This window comes from Syngnathus acus, chromosome 10, assembly GCF_901709675.1.
Source record: "Syngnathus acus chromosome 10, fSynAcu1.2, whole genome shotgun sequence".
NCBI classification, from domain to species: domain Eukaryota; kingdom Metazoa; phylum Chordata; class Actinopteri; order Syngnathiformes; family Syngnathidae; genus Syngnathus; species Syngnathus acus.
In genome coordinates this window covers 5,171,304-5,194,035 of record NC_051095.1, presented here as the reverse complement: position 1 = coordinate 5,194,035, position 22,732 = coordinate 5,171,304, and the positions used below count along the sequence as shown (strand labels likewise).

Here is a 22,732-nt window from a genome sequence, read left to right as displayed (position 1 = left end):
TCAAATTCTCGTTATTTTGTTAAAACTGTGCATACGTATATCCGTAGCGTCCGCCCCTCCCGGTCGAGCTCCACGCCCGCCCTGGCGCCATCCCTCCGGATGGGCTCCCTCCCTCCTCCCGGGCCCCCTCCCCTCCTTTTCGGCTCTGAGATGAGGAGACAAGTTCGCCCGCGGCACTCTCACACTCCTCTCCGCAGTCGCTGTCTTCCGTTTCGGACCAACGGAGGGGGACTTCGGAACAGGAGAAGCTTATTTTCTCGGTTAAGGAATAACAACTGAGCCTAGTAACTTTCGGGGCTGCTTTTGTGCACGTTCAGGATGAACAAAGCCGAGAAGGAAAACGAGCCGAGTGAATTCAGCAGCCACGAAGAAGAGGTAAGTGGGCGTGCGCACCTGGTCGGTCCCTTTTTTGCTTTCCCCAAAACCTAACTTAAAAGCAAGGACAAAAACATTCGGTCGTGTTCACCCTGTCGATGAACAACAACACGACCTCCTGCGCAAAGGCGTCACTTGCAACTTGCGACGTTTTTTATTTTTTTTATTTTGCACTTGCAAAGTCAAGTAGGCACGGAAGTTGGCATTTACGGCGTGTAATATCTGCACGATGACGATACTGCCCCCCAAAGTATCTTGTAAGATTCCAAATTGAAGCCGAAACTAAATCAGGGCGAGTTGTCATTTACAGATGGATTACAAAATGCAGTTTTGGTGTAATGATACAGACCCACTATTATCTACTTGCCCTCCATACGCTGATATCATCATGTATCACGATAGTCCCTTCACTGGTAAATTATTATAATATCGTGATATCTTTTTCTCAAAGTTAATTTGTAATTCTATTATTTCCAAAGACTCATGGCCCACATTACCAATTTATATTGATGACCCTGTATTACAAAAAAATATCGTCATGTATCACAGTATCACCCCCCCCCCCCCTCACTAGTGAACTGTCACAGAATTTCATCAATGGAAAAACAAAAACAATTCTGTCCAATTTGTAATGATGCATCACACAAGTTAAGTTAGTTTGACACAACCCATGTTTTTGCCCTTGACTTACACAGATATTGTAATGTATCGTGATACCGCCCTCGCTCATGATATATATTTTTTTCCTGTAATTGTACTTCCATCCAAGTCATAATGATGCATGGCCCGAGTATCAGTATTCAATTTATTTTTCTTATTGAGTTCACCAATGTCATCTGTGATAACATTTTTATTTTGATATATCGGGTATCGAACGGCCTTCCTTGCCAGTCGTAGTTAGTGCTACACTGCAGAAAGGTCTTTGTTCTCCATTGAGCTAATTGAAATTCTATTGTATCAAAAATAATATTGGGTACATGGTATCGATATCAAGAATGATATTCGTATTGATAAAAAGTAGTGACTACATCGCTAGTGTTCAGTATTTCTGACCAAAAATCGTTGTGTGTGGGAAAGCCGACGTCTTTACAGAGTCAATGATTCGGTGATCTATAAGATTTTATGCTATCGTTACGGCTGGTATCAGTAGGTTATACGAATTGATGTTAAATCTGGACTTTCCCCACCTAAGAACCCCTCCCAGAATGGTACCAACCTCGTCTGCCTCCAAAAGAGCATTAAAACCCGGCCAATAACCGTCGGGAGGCAAAGTTTAACAAGCTGCGAGGTATAACTCTCACGCGCTCTTAGCGCAATAGCTCACTGATTCACACCAGTAAAGTGCCGATGCGGCGGAAGGGCGCGCTAACCAAACATGGCGTTGTCGCAGCCGAGGTATGCTTCTAATCTGGAGAGCGGCGATTGATAAGCCGACGCTATCAGGTGCTCTGGACGCTTTCACATCGCCAGACGCTTTTAGCCAGGTGACAAGACCTTGTAAGGACCTGGAAGCTCGGCTGGACTCAACAAGTTTTCCGTATATGGTTGAACGCCGTATCACGATATCGCTTTATATGGCGAAACTGAACACACGTATGAAGTTTGCGTACCACCGCAACATGTGTGAGGGCCTCCGTTAATGCGCTCCCTGATTGATGCTCGACCGTTCGAGACGTGAGGTTGACTTTGCGTGGAAGCGGATCTTTACAAGCGAGACCCCGACGAGATATGACTCGAGCGAATGTGGCGCGTCTCTTTGGGGGTGCTCTCATCGGGCGCCGTGACCTTTCTGGTACGTGGGGGAGCGCGGGGGAGGCCACCGGTGGTCCGTAGCACGATGGCCTGCTAACTATGAAAAGGGCAAACTGATACATTAACTCTGTGTGACATGAAACGTTACAGGAGGCTCAAAAAAAAAAAATCTGATGGCCTGCTAATGAAGACAATCAAAAAGGCTCACTGCTTTTGAGCCCCCCCCCACTTCAGCTTTGCCGTCTGATAGGTTGGAGTTTATTTATACAAGCGGCAGGGGAATTGTCATCTTATCTGAGCCATTTGTCAGCTGTGCGACAAGAGCTATTTGAAAAGACAACAACAAGGCTTAGCGTCACCAGCGGCTGGCCAGTGAGTCTGACAAGAATGTCGTAAATGCCGACTTGGGCCAAACTCATTCGATAGAGCAGGGTAATGCGGGAAAAAATATGATCACGATATATCTTTTCGCATCGTCCGATCTCGATTATCACAATTTAAAAATAAGAAACTAGAATACTTCATTTTTTGAACTTTTACTTTTGAACTTTTTTACTTCACCCTACTATGCAAGCTGAATTTTCGTCGTATTTTTGAGTTCACAAAAACATGAGAATCCATCTTGTCCAAAGTCAGGTTGTGTTTACTTAGAATCAAAACAAATGAAGGAAAATAGCGGATAATGGGGTCGGGGTGGCATACTATGGTGTTATAGGGTGTTCTATCTTAAGTCATGGAGGGTGCTGTCCAATTTTAACAAACTACAGCTAGCTAGATGCTAAGTTGTTAGCATGACTCATTCAAAAATAGTTTTACTATATGACTAAAGCTATCAGTTTGAAGCTTAACTTTTTGGAATGTAATTAAATTTGGTTTGGTTTTGAAAGATAACGAAAGTTATCAGTTTGAAGGGTAACTTTTTGGAATGTAATTAAAGTTTTTTTGGTTGCCTAATGATCTTCAAATGGCCTCTTCAAAGCAAAATGGCAGACTTCCTGAGCCTTTCTCGGGCAAGAGAATTTTTTGTGGGTGACTTTTATCTCTCTTCCCCTGATTTCCTTCCATCTGCCACACCCAGCTTTCTTCCCTTAACTCGCTTTATCTTGTTCTCGTTGCCATTTCCTCCCGTGATGCTTTCTTTCCTCTAGTAAACTGCTGTCCCATTTAATCCCTTCCTAATGTGTTCCTTCTTTCGTCTTCTTTCGATGATTGAATTTTGGCGGTCCTCAACATGGTTGAAAATGTATTTATCACAACAGCTAAAAGTTCTAAAAATAAAATGTGAAATCCAATCATTTCACACGGCATACCTGATGATCTTCGCATTAAGTGTTGAGTGTAAAAAAAGAAATAAAAATGCCATAAGATGACACCAAAGCAATACTTATTTTTATTTATGCCAGTCTTTTTGGTGTTTTGTCAGATTTCATGGCAATTAGAAGGGAGCATCAAATATTTGCGGATTTTAGCTATTCTCATTCTTTGTTTACTTTTTATTGGTGAAGATTTTTTTTCTGGGGAAAAAAAAACAGCTTACAAGCTGCACGATTGAGATGTTTTCTAAATTGATATTTTTTTTAAAATAAACAACAAAACACAATTTTATTATGTTTTTCTGTGGAGACGTTTGCGGTCCGAATTTTTTTTAATCAATGATAATAATAATGCAAAAAGTCTCTTTGTTGTACTTTTATAGGTCATGGTGAGGGCCACTGTTGTTTGGTTAAAAACGCCTGAGTGTGTCCACCTGAAAGCAACCCATGGGAGTGGACGCTCTTAAAGGTTAACCCATTGGAACATTTACAGCTCGGCAGCGCTTTAATTGTTGCTTGAAAGCAACTACACGAGTGCACTCAACCTCGCCCTCGGCAATAAACTTTACCCAACCTCTGACCCGCACCCCCCTCCTCACAAATCCTTTGTGAAACTCGAACCCACGACCTGTTACCAGATAAACCAAGTCATCCGATTAAGGTGGCCTCACACCTCTGCGTCCGTTCCACTCCGAGCGATGCGACAAAATCATTTGTCCTTTATTCCTCTTCTACAGGCTAATGAGAGAAGCTTTTTTTTTTGCAAAGTGTCAAATTGTGGTAGTGGGGCGAAAATGCCAACAATAGAGTCGTGTGGTGAGTGGCCACGTCAAGGTTAGACCAGCGTCCTGCTGCATTTGGCTCGAAAGACTTCTTATCTATTAACTTGGCTACGGAACACACACATGTACATTCACGGGAGGGCGGAAGCATGGAGGGGGCAGCGCTAATAATCTCCCATCGCACCAAGGTCATGTCTCTCATTTGAGTCGCTCAAAAAAAAAAAGTGGTCAATTAAAGGCAGCAAATATGTGCGGAAGTCACACGGAGTTTATAATGAGACATTCCAAGGCCAAACAAAATCCCTTTCCAGGACGCCGCTCGGGTTTCCAAGCGATTGTTCGCATGGGAGGTGATGGAAATAGAAGGAATGGGTCGTCGCCCTCCTTGGACCCTCCCCAACAAAACAATTCCGGGTCCCAATACGACTAGGCTTTTTTTTTTTTTTTTTTTCCCAATATGTTGTGGTGTGCTTAACAAAATGAAATATTTTATTATTCGAATTAAAGGAATTAAAATTGATGATTTGAGCATAAAGCCTGTAGTGATCTATGAGTTCAAAGTAAACACGGTGAAGCTACATTTAGCTGTTATGCTGCACACAAATGGAATAAGCTGCCAGCACAAGTCAAGTCGGCCCAAATGCACAGAAAAATTGGTTTACGACTTTTTTCTTTAGAAATACACTTTTTATAAGAGTGCCATTTTCCAGGAAGATTCTTTTGAATGGATGTGTGTTTAAAACTATGCCTTCATGTTACAAAAAAGAATACAATAGGACTTTTCTCGAAGGAAATAGCTTCCAATTTATCTCCGGGGAAAAAAATCATCTTTATTATAAGGTTACATTTTTCATTTGTGATTCTTTTTTTTTTCTGGGAACATGAACAGAGTAAGGTTGGTGGGTTTTTTTTCCCCAGGAAGTCTTGTTTTTCCCCTCAAAATTAGGTTATGGTTTTTTTTCTCCCTTAAAAAACACAATTCTAGAGTGACAAATCTAAAAAACAGCAAAAAAAAAGAAACATTTTTATACCTCAAGGGTCTTTTTGAGGGAAAACCAATTGCTTAACATGCATGTAATACGATCAAAATTAAAGGCCATTTCTTTCATTACAAAAAAAGATCATAAAAATAAGGTTACTTATTAATTTCAGAAAAAATTAAGTCTTTATTATTATTAAATCTACCCGCCTGTGACCATATACGGTCAACGATTCAAATGCCCCGTTTAGAAGTTGTCTTGACTCACAAGGAAGCGAAAAAAACTCCAAAACTGTCCGAAAGCCAACAAAAGAGATTCGACCCCAAAAACGCACCTTGACATCCGGCTTTCTGCGCCTCGGCCGACCCCAAAGTCCAGTCAACAAAGAGCCAGCCGCTTGGCTTAATCTGCAGCAGATGTTTGAAGATTTTGCAGCTGAATCATTGGGAATGTGCAAACTCACCGGACGCACGGCGGAACGGTTACCACCCGCAACAGCTGACGTCAGGAAGTCTCAGGGATCAAGCGGGACGGCGCCGAGAATGGCCCGTTGTTGCCGACGGGGTCTCGCATACAAAAGAGATGGACATTTGAATAGCTTAGCAGTCCCGCTTTAGATGAGTGAGATACCTCAAATGTTTGTTAGCCTTCTCGTAAACTGAGCAACATCTTTACTCCACTTGAGAAACAAACAGCATTTTTTTTGCCATTTTCCTCGTAAAACATCTCGTAACTTTTCAACCTCATAATGTTTTTTTTCCCCTAAGAAATTGCAACATTTTCCGCCAAACCACTTATTTATTTTAATGACTTTATTAAAGTGCCAAATTTACCCTGTCAAAACCACAACATTCTCATATTGTGAAATAATGAAAGATTCTGTTTATTCCTCGAACTAAATTCATCCTCAAAAGTATGGCAATACTGGAAAATATGATTCTAACCTTTTTTCCTTCTTCAACCTTCTCCTTCTTACGATAGTAAATGACTAATGGACAAGTACAGATACCAGGTATTGGTATCAAGCCCATATCATTTTAAGGTATCGAGTACTCATAGCGACTTCCGATACCAGCAATTGATAAGACCCCGTTTAGTTTCAAATTTATGATCATATGTTAGCAAGATTTTGGCTTTTGCTCATATTTAGCTATTTTTTTTGTTTAAAGATCGTGTGTAGTGAGCCCATGCGTTGACGTTATTAAATCAGATCTGGCAGACCCCACTCGCGGCCCCGTGGAGTCTCGCTCCCCTTAGATAAGAGCAAAGGTGACCAAGGTGATGTTTGGCGCGGTGCCTCGGTCCAGCGTAGCCCTCCCACTACTCCGCCCCCTCCTCCCCGGTTGCTAAGCTCCTTTGTTTGTGTGCTGCTCTCTCTCCATTGGCATCAGTCGCCCTGATCAGGTTACATGTGGGAATGAGCTGGAGTGTTAGCTCAGCGCTTCCTTTGTCCCCTCAGCTGGGAATCTCGGCGCGTTTACGCAAAATCCAATCAAGGACCACTTGAGCAACTTTGGACACTTACTGTATCTTCACCATTGGTATTATTAGCTGTGTTATTTATATCTCACTTTCATTCGCTGGTCAAAATGTCATCATGAGAATAAATTTATTTACTTTATTCTTGACAGTCTTTATGGTTGTAAGATTGCAGCCGTTTTTGTTTCAGCGGGGAAAAAAAGACAACTTTAAGAAAATGAGATCAAATTTGTTGTCTGGGGGAAAATGTAAATTTTATTCTCTTAAGACTTCCCCATCAAATATATAACATTTTCCATCACAAGATTGTGACTTTCCCCTCCCTTAAAAAAATATTTTTTTCCCCCTAAGAATATTTTATTATTTTACAAAAAGGAAACTAATTGTAGTCTGTAGAGCTTTTTTTTTTTTTTTTTTTTTTTTTTTTTTTTTACAAAAATGTTTCACAGAAAAAATATACTTTGTTTTGGGAAAAATGTAATTGAGGAAAAAGCCAAAATAAAAAATACATAAAATACGATGCAATATTACTACGGTACGATTTTTTTAAACTATGCTCATGTACAATACAAGAAATAAAGAATGAGGATATGAGAAAGTGTGTACATGAGCACCCATATTTGTATCTATGTCAGGAGTAACTGACCTTTTTGAAACTGAGAGCTACTGAATAATGTAAAGGTCATTTGGATACACACTTCTGAAACAACCATTGTGCATAATTTATCTTTAACAATCTTACCACGTTTTTATTTCATCTACAACTTTCCTAGAAAATCCCAACATCCCATCAGCGGTGAGCTATTTTTAGAACAGGCCCACGGGCTACTCATGTGGTCCTTGGGGAGGCGGGGGGGGGGGGGGCAGCGACGTCCACTCGATTATTCGATTAGCCAAGTCGTTTATGACAAAACAGCTTTGAATGTTGCTCTCATCTCCCCGGCGATTCCTCCCCTTTAGATTTTCGTTTGCGCTTGCCTTCTCGGGAACGCTTCCCTTTATTTTCAGCTCGGCGCTATACATTCAAATTCCCTGCCAGCGAGCAGGAGCTCAAGTTGAAAAGTTCAGATGTGCAAAACAAACCCAAAGAAAGTCTACGTTAACAAAGACTATGTGACGATGTGTTTGGCGTTCTCCGCAGGTCCGAACGCTCTTTGTCAGCGGGCTGCCGCTGGACATCAAGCCACGGGAGCTCTATCTTCTCTTCAGACCATTTAAGGTATGTTTGGATGTTTCCAGCGCGTGGATGAGCCAGGGCTATTCTTAGCGACTGTTCTTTCCAGCTGTCAATCGTAGCGGCCATTAATAATGATGAAATAAACGGACATGGAAAGGTCGCCCGAGTTTAAGTCTCTGACTTCGGAGAGTCCAGGTTCGATTGTGACTGACCGCGTTTGTAAACTCGACATTGTCTTTTTCATTTCAGGGCTATGAAGGTTCCTTGATAAAGCTGACCTCCAAACAGGTAGGCTTGGAAACAATGGAATGATGAAAATTCCAATTTTTCGCAATGTAGGGCCATCGAGTCAAATGTTTAGCCTACGCGGAAAAATTTGGGAGCTGTAGGATAAACTTTGAAAGAGTGCTAAAAGTGGCCAAAAGAAACCTAAAATGGCTTCTTCAGTCCAAAATGGCAGACATCCTGTGTCTTTGCAGGTGTGGCTTCATGAGGATTTTTTTTGTGGGTCTACTCATGATATAGACGCGCGTCAAATTCCATGTTGCTAAGTGAAACTGGCCTTAGGTGCCCACATCTAAAAAAAAAACAAAAGATAATATAAAGTATCATTGGAAACAAACAAACACATTGACCCTAAAATGGCAGACAGGTTTACTGTGTCTTTATAAGCATGGCCTCTTGAAACTTTTTTGTGGCTCTACTCATGGTAGACACGCTTACCAAAATTCATGTTGCAAAGTTTACCTAATTTTGAGGGCAGAACTCAATTAACTATAGTTTTGTGTTTTATGAGGAGTCATCCTACTTGGCTGCCTTGCTCCGCCCCCACGCAATGATAAAAATGTTTTGCAATTTGGTGTCACCCTTCTGTTTAGTGGTTCGAGTTTGCTTCGCCATTGGACAAAATCTCCAGAGTGAGTACATCTTTGAAGGACATTTGGACAAGGCCAACATAGAAAGATAAAACGTATTCAGGTTGTAGTACCTCGTCAAGGTTTTTAAGAGAACACGCCCGAAGCGAGTGAAAAGCTCTTCTACGAAAAGTGTCTCGGCATACTTTGCCTTGATTTGAGATATTTCATCTGGGTTACATTTGAGTTTTTTTTTTTGCTGCAGTCTTTTAAGAAAAGACGGCTCGGATGAAACGCTCTGCATATCCACGCCGCCGACGGGGAGTCATTTCCTTATAAAGCAAGAGGCCCATCTCAGGCCCTTTCTATTTATATGTTCCTGTTTTGCTTTTTCCCCTCTCTCACTCTCTCTCTCTCTCTCTCTCTCTCTCTCTCTCTCTCTCTCTCTCTCTCTCTCTCTCTCTCTCTCTCTCTCTCTCTCTCTCTCTCTCTCTCTCTCTCTCTGTGTCTCTCTCTCTCTCTCTGTGTCTCACCCTCCCTTGTTCAGAATTCCCATAACCCCTGTTTTTCCAGATCACTTCCAACAGATCAACCCCACGGGATGTTTTCATTTCCTTCCATACCCGTCGAATAATAACAACCCAAATTGTTGTCTCTTTCCTCGTGCTCTTCTTGGCTGCTCAGCCAAGATGCAAAAATCGAATTTCAACTCAACCCTTTTTTTTTTTGCCCACTCACTTTCATCTCGTTCCTGCCTCTCACACCGCTTCCATATTTGGGCAAATGGGGAACAAAGGGATGAGCTCTGTCTTTCCCCTCAGGTTCATAAACAGACTTGAGCACCAAAGTGAACAATATGACGAAATGGGGTGGAGGGTCACACAATGTTTTGTTTTTTAAACAGCTTAGTACAATAGAGGAAATAAAAATCAACAGAGACAATCTTCAAAAGCCCCTTGCCTCATTTTTAGAAAACACAACCAAACATGGTGGGGGTTGAATGCATCTTTTTTTTTCTCGTACAAGGAACACGTCTATGCCACTCAGACAGGAATGCCAAGTCAGTTTTTTTTTTCCCCCCTGCCCTAAACTGTGTTTCTTTTCTCTCCAGCCGGTGGGCTTTGTCAGCTTTGACAGTCGATCGGAGGCGGAGGCTGCTAAGAATGCCTTGAACGTAAGTGTCACGCCCTTTCCGCCAGCATCCCATCACACGCAAAGTGCAGTCAAGACAAAAATCATCTGCATACACGCGTGTTTACCGCTAGCAAAAGCGGGGCAAGGTCAAGCCCTCATTCCAAATACAAGATATTGATCCCGGGCTTACTTGGGAGCTCGTTATTTCGCAATAGAACTAACAACCTTGATGAGAGGCTTTCCACGAGATCTTAAAAAAAAAATAAAATAAACATTTTTCTCACGCATATTTAGTATCCTGCCCCAAATTTTTCCTCTTCCCAAATTATTTGTGTAATGATTGAAATGATAAAGTGTAGCGGGATAAGCAAAGTGCCCTTTCCCCACTGCGCCTCAATGCACCTCTGGCTGTTTTTGGAATGTTGGATTTTTTCCAGAATCATGATGCCAAACAAACTTGTCCGCAATTGAGTATGCAGATAGCAACCCGCAGGGATACACACAAACAGTCTCGACAATTGTTTTCTCACAAAATGATTTCCATATTTCCCTCTCCTTTTGATGCACACCAGGTATCAAAAAGATGCCAGCCTCCCACATGAAGAGCATTCTTAGCTGTCACACCAGTGTAAAAAAAAAAAAAAAGAAACAAAAAAAGTACACAAAGTAAAATAAAAAGATTAAACACAATCTAAATTACAAAGGTGAGTCGCAAGATCTCTCATTAATATTTAGCAGCATTCTAAACTAGGACAACTGTAAAAAAGGTCACCGTTACTTGTAAAATACAAAAGAATCAACAACAAAAAAATTGAACGACACGTTGCTAAAAATCAACAAACGACCATATGGATGACATCACACAGTTCGCCGTTCACATCACGTTCCGGTTTTCATTTGCCATCCGTCACAGTAATCCACAACTGAGCCATTTATAAATCACCAAGATTGCTTTCTCGCCTGTAATTTCTACCTTGTGAGTAACACCTAACGATAAAAGGTACATGAAAGCTCTCGTCGGACACCTGATCACCAAACAAGGCGTGCGAAAAATAGAAATGTCAAAGACCTCCACGAAAACTCGCGTCTCAGTTGTCTAAATTTGTTGTCGCTTCATCATTACTTGAATCGCCATCACGTTTATTTATAACCCAAGAAAAGTAGTCGGGGAAACAAAGTGTGCCTCAAATGTGAACTATGCCACCAACATGAAATCATAATTCACAAACCATTTTACTGGATATCAAATTTTTTTTTTTATAAAATACATTATTTTAGAGATATTTCCATATTGAAAACAAAACACCATGTTTGTGTGTTTTCTTTTTAAAGTGTAAGGGGGAGTCTGGAACGGATTAATGGCAATTTCATTCATTCCAATGTGCAAATGTGATTTGAGATGGTTCGTGTTGTTACAAATGTTTTTGTTTTTTTTGTCATAGGGGGTCCGGTTTGATCCTGAGATCCCGCAGACCCTCCGGCTGGAGTTTGCTAAGGCCAACACCAAGATGGCCAAGAACAAACTGGTTGGCACCCCCAACCCCCCTTCATCCCAGCAGAGCCCCGGCCCACAGTTCATTAGCAGAGACCCGTGTGAGTACCGCAGTGGAGCCGCTCAAGTTGACAACAATTTGTTCGCCTTTTATTTTCCCCCTAGGAAATAAGAGAATGAATCCGTCCCAGGGTCACACTGTCGCTGTCGTAAAAACTTTATTAACTGTCCAGTCACGGAGTGTGGAAATAATTGTAAATAGGATCATATAAAAGTGATTAAAAAAAAAAATCAAGAAAGAAAAAAAAAGGCAAAGTCATAGTGGCCGTGACTTTTTACTTTATGTGATTCATGCAGTTTTAATTTTGAATATTTTTTCCCCAAAACATTTGAATCGTCTGCTGTATTTGAGTTGCAGCTGAGCAGGTGTGTTTGTAGTACAAAAGTTCAACTTTTCTCCAGAAGCTTCCTGGATTCCGCAGCCATGCGGCAATCGCTCTTTGCTGCATTCTTGTCCGATGAGCAAACAAATGTTCTTATCTGAAAAATGTGGTGCCAGAGAACGTGTGTGTGTGTGTGTGTGTGTGTGTGTGTGTGTGTGGGAGGGGGGCAAATAAGGAAGCCATTACTGACACAACGACATCAGTGAAGAAACGGCCACCATTTTGTGATAAAGTGTTGTTTTTTTCTCCATGTGCTCGCTTGGCAATAGAAGCGCTCGCTTCCTTGATTTCCGTTGCGCGCCGTCACCTCGCTCTTTCACTCAGCAGCTCTTTTTATGGACTCCTCGCAGTAATCGGACCGCCTCGCAGTATAATCACTTGGAAGCCAAGAGGCTGCTTGTCAATCAAACAAACAAGCAGTGATAGTGGAGCTAATTTTAGACTTTTTTTTTTTCTCTCTTTTTTTTTTTTTTTTACTACATATAGTTCAGATGGTTTTGTCTTCAGAAAATAATGCGATGCAAAATGTTTTTTTACACCTGTGTGATGTTTACAGCCGTGCAACGGCCTCACTCCACGCCTGCTTTTCTTCTTCTTTCCACAGATGAGCTCACAGTACCCGCTCTCTATCCCGGCAGCCCAGACGTGTGGGCGTCGTACCCGCTGTACCCGGCTGAGCTGTCGCCGGCCCTCGCACCGGCTTTTACTTACCCCTCCTCGCTCCACGCTCAGGTAACCACGGCGCACCTCCTCCACTGTGAAGGAAAAACAAACGGTATCAGCTTAATTTAGCTTCTTCCTTCTCCCTTTTTGAACATGTTGATTTATTTGTCTTCTTGGCATAACATGAAATTATGTGAAAATGTGAAAAAATGATTTTGTGTTTGGTTGATCTCATGTTCAAAAATAAACTTCAACTTCAATTCGACTGCGAAGCCATTTTGAACTACAGCTAACTTTTAAAAAAAAAAAGGAGGAGTCTATTTAAAGGAGGTTTTTAGTTGTTCTTAATCTGAACTAATAATATTGTATTTTATGATTTCATGCCCCACACTGACATACTTACAAAGAGTCGTCCATTTGAGGGAGACGCCTTGATAGGTGCTGCTGTTTTGGTTAGCAACACAGTTGAAATGGTAGTTCTTATTAGTTACTTCCTGATGGGGGGAAAGGGAAGCGGCAACTGGCAACTAATTGGGGCACGACATCTACAGTTTTCATCATTTTAGCTACTTTGTTGGTATTTTTTTTACCCCCGCCAGCCTTTTATCCCGTTTATCAAGCGCTGCTAATCTACAACGCTCCAGCGCGACTTCCCAATAGAGTTCATGATTGATCCCTGGCAATTTCTTCCCATAAAGCCGTTGGGTCGGCACTCCTTCTGCCTGGTCTTTCTCAGCTTAAGCTGCATCAAGTGTATTTTTAGCACCAAAAGGCCCTCGCTATTTATTCCGTGGGCCCTTTTATCTTTGCTCGCATTTCCATACGTGTGATTCGGCGGCGGCGTCACTAGATGATGACAGCTGGAGAAATGCATTTGAACGTGCTAACGTCTCAGATGCTTCAATGTTTCCTATTGTCTCTCTTTTTTTTTGTTTTTTTTATAAGATCCGCTGGCTCCCACCTGCAGATGGAACTCCTCAGGGATGGAAGTCGAGGCAGTTCTGTTGAAGTATGTGTGAGTAGTGCACATGTGGACTAAAGGCACAGTCAGCCCGGCGCTGATGAATCATTTTAGAATTGATTAACCTATTGATGATTCCATTGAATACTCATGTATTAAGGCTTGATTACATGCTGCTGTTTTGGCTAGCAACAGAGTCGTCGTATTGAAATTGACTTGCACCGACTACTTGCACGTGCAGGACACAATTTAGTGGTTCGTTTGCATGTGCAAACCCAAAAACCACCTACTGGGTGGTGTGTCCGTGTTACTCGACAGATGTGTGTGTATTTCTTGCACAAGGCGGCAGTCGCGCTGTCACCAGAGCTCTCCTGCTCTGAAAGACAGGAAGAAACATGTTCTCCAGACCCCTTAGGGGGGACGTGTGAGTGAGTGAGTGAGCGAGCGTGTGGCTGGGTGAGGCTTACCCCGAGTCTAACATTTACTGAGCCCAGCAGAAAACACAAGTTTGGAACAGTCTCACTTGAATTCAGCTTGGTTAGCAAAGTTAGCATCTCTGCAAGCTATTTGTGTCTTCAGATCCGTAACAATAGTTGCTCTTGAAAAACAAATATTTACCATGTTAGCAGCTCTGCATTTCTGATCTTTTTGTTTTTATTTATATAGTATCGGTTTAAATATTTGATTGTTTAAAATCAATATTCTTAGCTACCGTTTTTTTTGCACGTCACTCTGAATATGAATAATCTTATAAAAAAATACATTAGAATATCTATAATTAACAATTTCATTAAATAAAACAAATAATTCAAAAACAATAAAAGTGATCAATAGATTCCTTGTTACACCTCCCTGATCAAAGTGGATTGGAGATCAAAATTGACTGGAGTGAAGTGGCCACCCTTGAGCCGGCTGACAGGAACAGGAACGGCCCCCACAGTGCACACTGTTTGCCAAGCCGAATTGTATTTGACATGCGTGCCTCAGCGGCACGCGGGTGCCTTCAAAGACGACCTCATAGCAGACATTAATGCCTAGTCAACTGAAGGGAAAGGTAATCCGCATTTTCCGTTTGACAAAACATCACGGTAGTGGCGAGTGGTGGGGGGGTCGGGGGGTTCGTGTCGGGTAGAGCGATACACATATACTGGATGTGGTCCGGCCATTGGCCCCGAGGAGCTTTTTCGCAAATGCGGCGCTTCCTGCTCAATGTTGGACCAACTCCCATCACAGGTTTCCATCTTGGGCCCCCCCTTCTGATAAGGAAGCGAAGCTTTGTCTCGCCCAAACACACACACACACATGCCTGCTGACATGTAACACTTAAATCCAAGCGTGATTTCCATGTGTCAGCTTTCCGCTGACAGATACTTGTCAACTGCTCTGCATTCATGAGAAACACAGCCAGGGCCTAAGGGCTTTTGTCCAGATTACAGGGGCTTCGGGTCGGGCATCCAAAGCTGCCCCCCCCAACCCGCCACGCAGACAACTGCGGGTCACATTCATTTTAAGAGTGAAAACAGTAAAAGCCGTCACACTCGTTGAAGAGGTGGCAAATCGCCTCCCATGGTCTCAAGCAGGCCTTGTTTACAGATCTCACGTCATGCGTCTGCCTGCGAATTCTTGGCTGTAACACATTAAGCCGGCAAATCGCTAAAGCGTTCCCAAATGCGCACCGACGTGTTCAATGATCAACCCAGTCTTTAACCTTGGCCGCCTCAGCCGGAACAAATGAGGACGGTCTCGGGAAAGTACGGGCGCCGCATCAGCCAAGCCGAGCGTCTGGAGAGCTCGTCGATTCTTGTAGATTCGCTCACCCTTGATTAAAGGCGCGCCGTCAGGCATTAGCTAGGCCAGCCGTGTCTCTTAAATCGTCTTCTTTCCTGCCTTGCAGTGTTTCTGTAACGGGATCTCACTCTTGTTTTTAAAACTGCCAACTCCCCTTTGAGACTCACCGAAGATGTCGGTAGCACACCAGAATGTGTCTCTGTGTTGGTCTCAACACGCAAGTGTCTCTCCCGCCTGCTCGGCTGTAAACATCTGTCTGGCCGTCCTCAGGTTCCTGATGTGTGATGGTGGCCTCGGCCGACTGTGACGGGCGTCGCTGACTGCCTCTCCGCTCTGGTTTGACCCCCCCCCCCCCCGGAGGAGCGACTCTGGCTGCGGTAGCAGCGAACCGTCGGTAAGCGTATAGCTAGCGTGCGCTGATGCTAACGGACAACGACAAAAGGTGTAAAGCTCACACCTTTCCCCCCACTTCTTCTCTGCCCTCGGGCTTCCTTCACTGTGGTTGCGGTGCCAGAAATTGCAAAGTCCGTCGATAGTAGAAGCTCTAAAGCCCGATGTCAGAATTTTGAGCTAACTTTTTTGGAAAACAAAATATGTCTCTACTCTGACTTAAAACCTTCCTGTTATATGTAAACCACAAATATGGCACAAGATCCATAACAGCAATCATAAATCAAAAATTATTTTGAGTAATTTCTTCAAGACCATCAACAGAGCTGTTTAAGGTGAAGTTTAGCGATTAAAAACTCCAGTTTTTAGTAATTCAGGCCACGTTAGTATCGGGACTCGGTACCCATCCCTAATAAATTCCCAACTTTATAAGAAGAACATCGCTACGAGAAAAAAAGTTGCCAGGTTATGATGAATAAAGTTGTATTTTTTCCCCTCAGAAAGTGTCATGTAAAAAAAAAATATCATAATTATAATGTAATGAAAAGAAGTCATGTTATGAGAAAAAATTCAAGACATTTTGTTAGCTGATTTTAAAATGGCAAAGACATGCTAGCCACTGCATAACGTTTCCTGCTGGCCACAGGTTTATTTCTATTTACTGCCTCGTCGTGAGGTGGTTGGGTCCGTCCTGTTGTACCTCGCCGCTTTTCAATCCCCCCCCCGCCCCCCGTGTGCTTTTATGAGAGTTCAGTCACCATAGCAACCTCACCCGCTTTTTTGTTGTTTCCCCTCCCCACTCTCTTTTGCTGTTTCTCGCAGGCCTCAGGGTACACAAAACACCCGCCTCCATCACACATCGAGAACCCTCCCCTGCCAGCATTTAAAAAATGGAAAAAAAAAAAAAAAAATTACAGTTATAGACTCGAGATATCCCGGCGGCGCTCTGGCTTCACCTCGGCCAAAGGTACCCCCAGCAGCCCTCGCCCCGCCCCACTTCGTTTACAAGTATGCAAGGAGATGTGCGTTCATATGCACGGGCGTGTGGCTAAAGCGCTGCCGGATCCTGAAGATGAAGACGTTATTATATGATTAGTAGTCCATATATCATTCGTATTCATGTTAGTAGAATTATTAAGAGCATGACATTGACCTTCAAAAAAAAAAAAATCGATCAAAAAAAAAATTGTTGTACTTGTTTTTTAAGAAAGAGGTATTTTTGTAACCATTTTCGAAGGGTTCATGTTGGCCTAGAGCGGAAATATGACAGCAAATGAAGAAATTACAAGTAGTGGTTATCTGATTCAAGTCGTGCTGTTGTTTGGGGAAAAAGAAGTATACCATTGCAAGAAAAGGTTCAAGGCAATGGTTGTAACATTTTGAGAATTTTCTTTTTTACCTTAAGCAGAATCTAACAATCAATCTCGACGCCGTGTACATTGTGCAAACGGAAAATTAGTTACCATGACAACCCACCACCGTTGCTTCTTCTTTGTCGCCATATTCTTCTTTTAAAGAAGACAAAGAAGTGGTTTTCATGGCAAATAACCTTTGGTTCCGTGAGTACGGATACCTTGAAATGAAGCCAGTATCGGCACCAATAACGATACAAGTTCCTAAAAATAAAGGTGTGAATAAGAAACAAAAGTAATGTTACAAAATTTGATTACAGGGGAAATGTTTTTTTGTTTTTTAACAAAAAACATTCTTAGTGTTAAAATAAAAAAAGCTGCTGTGACAGTTGCAAAAAATATTTCCGAGAGTTGTCCCACAAAGTAAATTTTTTTTTCTTGGAACTTTACGATCAATACACTTGTTTTGATTATTTTTCTTGCTCATGCTTATATAATGCTGAGTTTTCCCCCCACAATATTACGACTTCTTGCGACAATCGAACAAATTGTTATGATTTTTTTTTTTCTTTTTTTAATGTGTGTTTTGCATGGCAGTCCAACTCTAATGCTAACCGGTTACCTCCATCTAGTTCAACATGAAACTTATTTGTTTGACCTCTGGAGTTAATGCCGTCGCTTTGTTTTTCGTTGCAAACCAACGTGAAGAGAGTGCGATACCAAAGCCGTCCTGTTGGCGCGCTCTTGTCGACGTGTTTCTTTTTCCGGACTGCAATACACAGCTATAATTAGCTACAGACCAAAGGCATTTCATTTTGTACACTGGAGTTGAGCGAGCTCGAATCGTGCAACTTTTCTGTCTTTGACGCCTTTCAAGTCCTCAATCGGATTTTTTTTTCTTCTTTCGCTAAAGGCGCTTACTTTCGTCTATTTTTAGACAGCCAAACTAGTTTTCTTTACTGAAATGTACATATTAAAAAAAGGGAGCCGAGTCTGCTGTATTAACGTCCTTCATCGCAAAAATCTTTTCTCGCGACAGTTTGACGTCCAAATTTTCCATGTTGTTTTCACAAAAAAATCTTCCCTGTTACGTACAATCATAGCTAAGAAAGTGTATTTGGACCACACTGGAAAGAAAATGACTCGAGAAAAAAGTCGGAATGTTACCCGAAATAAGTTGCAACATCACCCCAAAAAAATTCTAGGAAAAAAATAAAAACAAACTCATACTATTACAAGAAGTAAATCGTATTCTTCTGAGGAAAAAAGAATAAAGTCATATTTTGTGAAAAGTTGTTCTATTGTGAGAAAAAGGCTTATTTTCCTCTTGTCAAAATCATCAGACCTTTTTTTTAAAAAAATATGTGAGATTTTTTTTCCTCGCAGCATTACAATTTAAGCTTTACATTTTGTTTCCTGAAAATATGACTTTATTCTTTGAATGCACAATTTATTTTTTCTTTATTTCTCTGTAAATCGAGCAGTTTATTTCGCAAATATTCTGGTAACTTTATTCACGGTTTGTGTGGCTCAAATACACCTTTGCGTCAGTCTAGCTGATGTGTAACAATTCTTAATATGCACAATCGTATCCGATCCGAGAATTTATTATTTTTTGCTTTTAATGCAAATTCTTTTCGCATTTTTTTTTTCTTTCCAAGTATTTATAAAGAGTGTGTGTGCGTGTTTTATGGGTGTTGTTTTCCCAATTATATAATTCAATGTAAGTATTATTGTATATTCCTTTGTATGTGTGCGTGTGTGTTGTATCTGACGGGTTGGAACATACTGTCCTGTATGTATCATATACTGTATAAATACTACATAATTCACTGTGAAATCCTGACAAAGAAAAAAAAACTAACAAAAAGAAAACAAATGCCATTGGGGTGTTTTTCTAATATGGTACAGTACATGCTTGTTTGTGTATACGCTGTTGCTAGCTGCATATTAGGCTAGCATTGTTTGTTTCAAAACAAAACAAAAAAACGTTTTTATGAAAATGTTCAAAGAAGACATTTCCGGCCATTTGCCATTAAAGATCGACATGATCCCAACTTGATGTTTTGGTTTTTCTGTATTACCATAAAGATATTTGAGTTCACACTTAAGTTTATAGGAATCATTAAAAAAAGACTTGCCAAGAGTTGATTTTGTAAAGTGGTATGCCCATGAGCATGAGAGTGTGTGTGTGCGTGAATGTGTCACGCCATTAGAGCTACGCAGCGCCATCTAGTTGCTGGAATGCTCATTACAATACTTCTACAAGATTGATCACAGTCTATTAAAAAACAACAGCAGTTCAATTACACTTGGACCACTGTTTAATACCATTATTTTTTAAAGTAACTTAGAATATTACATTTAAAAATTTAATTTAAAATATCAGACGTTTGTTGACCTCGTGTGGACAGTTGCTGTAATTACAGGCGTCTAAACATCCAAATGAAAAAACTGCACTTGCACACTTTTTTTTTTAAATGTATATAAACTTTATTTAAATTATTTGCAAAAAATTAACCATTTACATGGATTTGATGGAAAATGTTAACAATATTGCTTTGAGTTCCAATTATGTTTCCTATGTGTAAAAATACAGAAAAAGAAACCTACAGTAGGTAAAAAAAATCTAAATTACTGCTTCTTGAAGATCCTCTTGGCATCCACACCTTCATAGTTGTAACTCTGTAGGTGTGAAGAAAAAGGAAGTTTAGAAACCTGTCAAATCTACAGCATAAAAGCGATTGTCTTTTCTTACTTTGTGCTTTCCAAAGTGTTTAAACACCACTGACCTGCACTAGTTCTCCTCCCAGCAGGATCCTGGTGGTGGTCAGCACCTTGTTGTTGTCCTTGCGTGTGAATTTGCCTTTCAGCATCTCGCCCTCCATCTCCCACGTACCCTGATGGACAAACGCCAACCAACCTTCGTAGTCAGCCGAGTGAGTATGCATTCCATCCATACTCTTCATGTCCATCTACTAGGTGTAATTGTGTACTAGTGGTAGAAAAATTCCTCAATAGTTTGTTATTCCTGTAGGACAACTACATGTTGAGTCATTCACTGTCATTGACGGCGAGAGACGGCAAAGGTCCATTTTAAGTGGGCTGGCAGTGAAAGAGTTAGTTGATGAGGTCACTCACCGAGACCTCGGTGCCATCGGCCAGACTGTAGTCAAAGGGTGTACCAAGAGTGAAGTGGATGTCTTTGGTGCGGAAGGTGCTGGACTCCTTGATGTGGAAGTCGTTTCCAGTCTGCTGGATGCAAATCTTGAGGTTGTCATGCTCGGCGAGTTTGCGCTTCATCACGTTGATGCCTACATGAAAGGGAGGGTTGCGCCGCTGTGAGAGTGGCCTGAGATTGACTTCCTGCTACCAAATTATGCCAGATGCAATTCGACTGACACTCCCTGCGCTGCTTCGGCCCGCCCAAAAATACATCCCCACGAGTATCCGAAATAGGGATCTGCTACGAGTCGGTTCTTGTCCCTGAAGCCCAAAGCTGTAACGGTGCAAGGTCTCAACGCTTCAAGTAATCGTTTCACCCTTGGGGAAGCAAGTCTGTGCACCTCAAAAGTTTGTGTGTGTCGGCTAGTTCTTGACACTCACCCATTTGTTCCATGAAGGCGTCGTAGTTCTCACTGCGTTCCACCTTCCAAGTTCCGTCGAACGCCATGGCTGCGATCCGGGCAACGGGTGAGGTGGGCGATATAGCACAAGCGGGAGCGTGGGATCGGGAATGTGCGCCGACCTGCGTTTATATACACCCGGCTTTGCTCCCCCTATGTCGGCGGCCCCCCCCCCGCTGCCCTCGCGTGATGCGCTCCTTTATCTTTACCGGGCCCCGAGCGCGAGGGTACGCCGATAAATCTCGGTCCCGGAACACTGCGGTACTGTTCTCGGCAAAGCAGAAATGGAGGACAAGGATGGGCTGTTGTGTGGGGGCACTCAGTCAACTGAGCCCCCCCACTTCGCCCTCTCTTTTTGTTCCTCTCAGGCCTTTTCAAACTGCGTTTGTGCCCAGCATAGAAATGAGTTTAGATCCCACGCTGGCAACTCGGACTGGCGTGATGCCAGCTTGTAGTGACCCAGAGGAAAAGTACCGACAATAATTGTGACTGGTTTGAGTTAGAGTTGAACTTTAGGGTAAGAGATTGGGGGGGGGGGGGTGTAGGTTTAGGGTGAGGTTTGGGTTTCTGGTTAGGGTTGATGGTTGGTCTTAGTAAGTACAGTAATTCACATATATAAACCGGCTGTAGTGACAACTAGAATTTAAGATGCAATATTCATGTTGGCCACTTGAGGGAAGCAGATACAAGTTCTGCAATCGTGCATGAGTGGAAATTATTTTGGTCCCCAAACTGATGCATGAGACATTATTTGACTACCGTTATGTTTTATGTCAACTTCTTTGTTTGAATTTTTATTAAATCTTTTGTACATGGAAAGTTTGTTAAATTCAGACTGCTTTTTTTCCCCCGTGATCTTCATCCCTCTTCATTTTGTTCCATTTTTGGTCAGTAAAGGGGCGTCACGCTCGGCTTGGGCCTACATCCTCCCGTGCTTTCCACCCGGTCCCCCCCACTGAAATGAGGTGTGTGTGTGTGTGTGTGTGTGCTACCAGCATGCCTCCTGTGTGGGTTGACAAATGATCCACCACCCATGGGCCCTCATACTGCATGCATGCATCCATGATCTGCCATGCTTCTCTTCCTCCTCAGTATGTCGATGATGCGTCTCTGCCGTTTACACAAATTCGTGCAACGTTATCACTCTATCGGGATGTTGTCATCAATGCGGGCAAAATATCGCGATACATTTAGCAGAGATTCGTGAGCACACGTTTAAGCCTTAATAGGGCAAAAGCTCTATTTCCAGCCAATTATCACAGAGCCAAGTGGGCAGATGTCCACGTCAATGGAGGCCAATCCAACATATGGGCCGGCAAACAAAAGACCTCGTTGATGATTGAGTGAGCCGCGTGATTAAACCATCCTCCGTCGCCCTCCACAATCACAGTACCGAGGGTATAAGGTGACTGTCCTCCCGCTTCCGCTTAAAGCAAGACTGTGTGACAAAAGTCTTTCAAGTTCCTTCCCAGCTAATCTTGACGTTTCCTCTCCTCCGTGTGGTCATCCAAGGGCCGACCTGTAAGCTGTTAATTGCAGGTGGTGGTGCTGGTGCGCCGACTCTTTGCTCACTCCCACATCCCTTTTGTTCGGGACAAACAAAAGCCTCCCCGCCAACCCCCTTGCTTTCAGAAGACGAGCAGGAACGGCGAAAGGATTAGCGCAATGTTTCTCATGACCTTTTAGATCGCCAGGGGCGGGGGTGCGCCCGAGCTCACAAGCAGAGTTGCGTGTTTGCGTATTGCCGTGTCATTGAATGCCACCCGATGATTTGGGCTGGGGAATGGTGGAAAAACTACCGAAACGGTACAGGACCTGGTGACCACTTTGACTTGGGAGTAAAGTTGTCTCAGAAGCATAAAAATGGCTGACAGCACAGTATCACGATACCGCCATCTAATACTGATATTGCGCTAAATCATACACACACCGCATTGTCAGCTCTCATCTCAGGCTCAAATTTTTGGTCTTAAGTTTTATTGTTGAAATATATCTTTTAAAAAATATATTAAATAAAATATAATATAATAATGATATATAATAATAAAAAATGTAATCAGTTATAAAATTAAAAAATATAAAATATAATATAATAATTATATATAATAATATAATATGTAATATAATGATATGTAATAATATTAATAAATAAATTATAAAAAAGTTGCATT

The 22,732-nt window shown here is 42.1% G+C and overlaps 2 protein-coding genes and 1 long non-coding RNA gene across 5 annotated transcripts; 1 reads left to right on the top strand and 2 right to left on the bottom strand.

Moving 5' to 3' along the window:
• The first annotated feature begins 124 nt into the window (after positions 1 to 124).
• On the top strand, positions 125 to 18,992 carry LOC119128837 (RNA-binding protein with multiple splicing-like). Of its 3 annotated transcripts, none has more exons than XM_037261654.1 (10): positions 125 to 375; positions 7,823 to 7,900; positions 8,108 to 8,146; positions 8,737 to 8,775; positions 9,824 to 9,886; positions 11,289 to 11,439; positions 12,386 to 12,513; positions 13,390 to 13,453; positions 15,464 to 15,587; positions 16,406 to 18,992. In XM_037261654.1, exons 1-8 carry the CDS (start codon positions 319 to 321, stop codon positions 13,450 to 13,452), a joined length of 618 nt encoding a protein of 205 aa, XP_037117549.1. In that variant the 5' UTR covers positions 125 to 318; the 3' UTR covers position 13,453; positions 15,464 to 15,587; positions 16,406 to 18,992. The 3 variants fall into 3 exon arrangements, with proteins under 3 accessions (XP_037117549.1, XP_037117550.1, XP_037117551.1); XM_037261655.1 differs by having other exon boundaries at positions 13,390 to 13,459; XM_037261656.1 differs by lacking the exon at positions 8,737 to 8,775 and having other exon boundaries at positions 126 to 375.
• Positions 11,540 to 15,486, bottom strand: LOC119128839. The gene is made up of 2 exons (XR_005099085.1): positions 15,361 to 15,486; positions 11,540 to 12,536 (listed from the first exon to the last, which is right to left on the bottom strand). It is a non-coding gene; the product is annotated as an uncharacterized LOC119128839 (long non-coding RNA).
• Positions 18,993 to 19,403: 411 nt separating the features above from the next.
• On the bottom strand, positions 19,404 to 20,842 carry LOC119128838 (fatty acid-binding protein, intestinal-like). Its single transcript, XM_037261658.1, has 4 exons — positions 20,542 to 20,842; positions 20,077 to 20,249; positions 19,728 to 19,835; positions 19,404 to 19,620 (listed from the first exon to the last, which is right to left on the bottom strand). The coding sequence occupies exons 1-4, from the start codon at positions 20,606 to 20,608 to the stop codon at positions 19,570 to 19,572; spliced, it is 399 nt and encodes a 132-aa protein (XP_037117553.1). The 5' UTR covers positions 20,609 to 20,842; the 3' UTR covers positions 19,404 to 19,569.
• Between the last annotated feature and the right edge of the window lie 1,890 nt (positions 20,843 to 22,732).

Coding starts and splice junctions, on each gene's coding strand:
- LOC119128837 (XM_037261654.1), top strand. CDS start 319: ATGAACAAAGCCGAGAAGGAAAACGAGCCGAGTGAATTCAGCAGCCAC. Junction 376..7,822: donor TCAGCAGCCACGAAGAAGAG/GTAAGTGGGCGT, acceptor CGTTCTCCGCAG/GTCCGAACGCTCTTTGTCAG. Junction 12,514..13,389: donor CCTCCTCGCTCCACGCTCAG/GTAACCACGGCG, acceptor TTTTTTTATAAG/ATCCGCTGGCTCCCACCTGC.
- LOC119128838 (XM_037261658.1), bottom strand. CDS start 20,608: ATGGCGTTCGACGGAACTTGGAAGGTGGAACGCAGTGAGAACTACGAC. Junction 20,250..20,541: donor CGCCTTCATGGAACAAATGG/GTGAGTGTCAAG, acceptor CCTTTCATGTAG/GCATCAACGTGATGAAGCGC. Junction 19,621..19,727: donor TGGGAGGAGAACTAGTGCAG/GTCAGTGGTGTT, acceptor TCACACCTACAG/AGTTACAACTATGAAGGTGT.